The 2,323-nt window shown below is 35.8% G+C and overlaps 1 protein-coding gene and 1 long non-coding RNA gene across 2 annotated transcripts in view; both read left to right on the top strand.

The window, feature by feature from the left end:
• The window catches only part of LOC107575253 (alpha-tectorin-like), a 31,650-nt gene that overhangs the window by 27,649 nt on the left and 1,678 nt on the right, over positions 1–2,323 (top strand). The window contains exon 31 of the mRNA XM_016261666.1: positions 470–715. Within this exon, the coding sequence (XP_016117152.1) occupies positions 470–715 (246 nt within the window). The remainder of the gene's footprint in view (positions 1–469; positions 716–2,323) is intronic.
• Positions 1,115–1,894, top strand: LOC107575254 (uncharacterized). Its single transcript, XR_001607828.1, has 3 exons — positions 1,115–1,163; positions 1,487–1,589; positions 1,690–1,894. It is a non-coding gene; the product is annotated as an uncharacterized lncRNA (long non-coding RNA).

The raw sequence follows: 2,323 nt of genomic DNA, 5'->3' as shown, positions 1-2,323 counted from the left end.
TAATAATAATAATAATAATAATAATAAAATAATAAAAGTTTTTATTGTTTTCAATTCAGTCTAAATGTCAAAATGTTATACATGTGGTCCACAGGCCAACGGCACCCACTTCATCTATAGTAACTTTATTCTGGGGACACCGAGGTCAGAAGGCCTCATCAGCAGAGATAAAATCCTTAAGCTTCCTTTCAGCTGTGTTTATCCTCAAACACAAACACTTTCCATGAATGTGGAAATCAACCCACTGGAGAGGTGCGAGTCAAATATAAATTCTGATTCCAGCTGTGCTATTTTATTAAAGGAGTAGCATTTTAGCCATTAATCAGAGTAGATTTAACACAGGTCTATCCATTATTTCAACAGTGTTGTGCACAGGACTCTTCCCGCTGGTGAAGGCAATAAAAAAATATATATATTTTACTTTTAAAACTAAGTCATTTTAAAATGGATCTGTCCATTATTTTAACAGCATTGTGCACAAGACGCTCCCCGCTGGTGAAGGCAGATATCAGGTTCGGATGATTCCATATGAGGATGATGAGTTTACCCGGCCCTTCACTGGTAAAGTGGATGCAGAGCTCGACCAGAAGATGAATGTGGAAGTTCGTGTCGAGGGGGTTGACAGCCGCCAGTTTGCCCTGGTGATGGAGACGTGTTGGGCTACACCTGTGAATGATCCTGATCACAGTCTCCGCTGGGATCTCATCGTCAGAGAGTAAAGCAATGTTGTTTTATCTATTCTTTAAAGCTCTTAACTCACTAACATTTAAAAAAAATAAAATGTGAAAATAAAAAAATGCGCATAGACTGAATAAATAATATGCCATATCCCTTTAGGATGACCTCACATATTATCTTTCAGTATTGCTGTACTAATGCAAAGAATTCCATTTATTTATTGTACATAGAATGCAAATGTGTGATGATTTACAGGAAATCACTTTTGAGTTGAATGCCTTTCAAGTTAACAATTTGATTTGTTGATTGTCAATATTCTCAGGTGTCCCAATCCAAATGACGACACAGTGGAGCTGCTGCAGAACGGCGTCTCGACATCCAGCCGTTTCTCCTTCAGGATGTTTATCTTCACTGCAAACTCCCCTAAGCTTTCCCGGCACTGCGCTGTTCACCTGTGCCTTCTGTCAAGCAATCGCTGCTCAACTGTGAGTTTACAAAACCTCTCATAATTAGTAAAACTGTTATTATAATATGTTTCTCTGTATAGGACTAATGTATTGAATGCATCTCGTAAAATGTAATGGTTCAATTGTAAGGATTTAAGAATTTACCATTGATAAACCCCTGTTGATCAAACATTAAAAATTGAAGGAAAATGTTACCCTTAATGTCCATGGTGGTAAGGTTTGTCGTCTGTTGGACACTTTGTGCACTCCTTTATGTTTCATGTTTGTCCTTTATGTTTCATGTTTGTTCAATGATATTTATCAGGGATTCACACAGCTGGATTTTCTCTTTTCTCTTTTAGGACTGTAACTCTGAACACCACTGGAGAGAGCACAGGTCTCTGGACTTCCATGACAGTGCTTCCATATCCATGGGTCCTCTGATGTTGTCTGAAGGGAACACAGGTGAACATTTCATTTATTTTAATCATTTGTAAATGAAGGTTTCTGTTGATTTCTGCTGGCAATGCATTACATTTCATTGCATCATATTTCCTGTTCACAGATGAGTGGATCCCAGAGAAAGTGAAGGCATCTGAGGCTTCTCATCTCTGTGGTTCTCTGATGCTGTTGCTTGTTCCTCTGATGAGTTTCCTGACCCTACTTTAATGTTTTTCTTCAAATATAATGTAATCTTTTATATGCATAATTTCTAATGCCATTTTAATGAATATTTGAGTGTTTGTAAATTTCTCCTTGTCATAAATGTTCTTTTATTTTCCATTATCAGTTATTTAATCATTTATGTGGATTGTTCTATACTAAATTAATTGTATTTTACTTCAGAGGTTGTGCTACATTACCAAAGACCATCATATTCTTGTTTATTCTTGCTTAATCATGCAAAAACATTAAAAAGTCATTCCTGTTCTGCAGTTGCTTTTCAATTCTCCAACTTTTTATAAAAATTGGGCAGCAGAATTTTAGAGATAACAAACCTGAAATATGTTATGTTGTGATCAGTGTCAGACTTTGTTGGCACCCTAGTCGAAATTTTAGAAACACTGAAATACTGGCAGCACTCAATTGGACAGATTAAATTAATATTATAAACATAAATATAACGTACAAAAAAATGTATTGCAATAATGAAAAATTTGACAAACAACCTGTTCCAAATTACTTTCTAATTAAGTACA

This window comes from Sinocyclocheilus grahami, unplaced genomic scaffold (genome assembly GCF_001515645.1).
Source record: "Sinocyclocheilus grahami isolate Dianchi unplaced genomic scaffold, SAMN03320097.WGS_v1.1 scaffold2529.1, whole genome shotgun sequence".
In the NCBI taxonomy this organism is placed as follows: Eukaryota; Metazoa; Chordata; class Actinopteri; order Cypriniformes; family Cyprinidae; genus Sinocyclocheilus; species Sinocyclocheilus grahami.
This window is presented reverse-complemented; position numbering and strand designations above follow the sequence as displayed.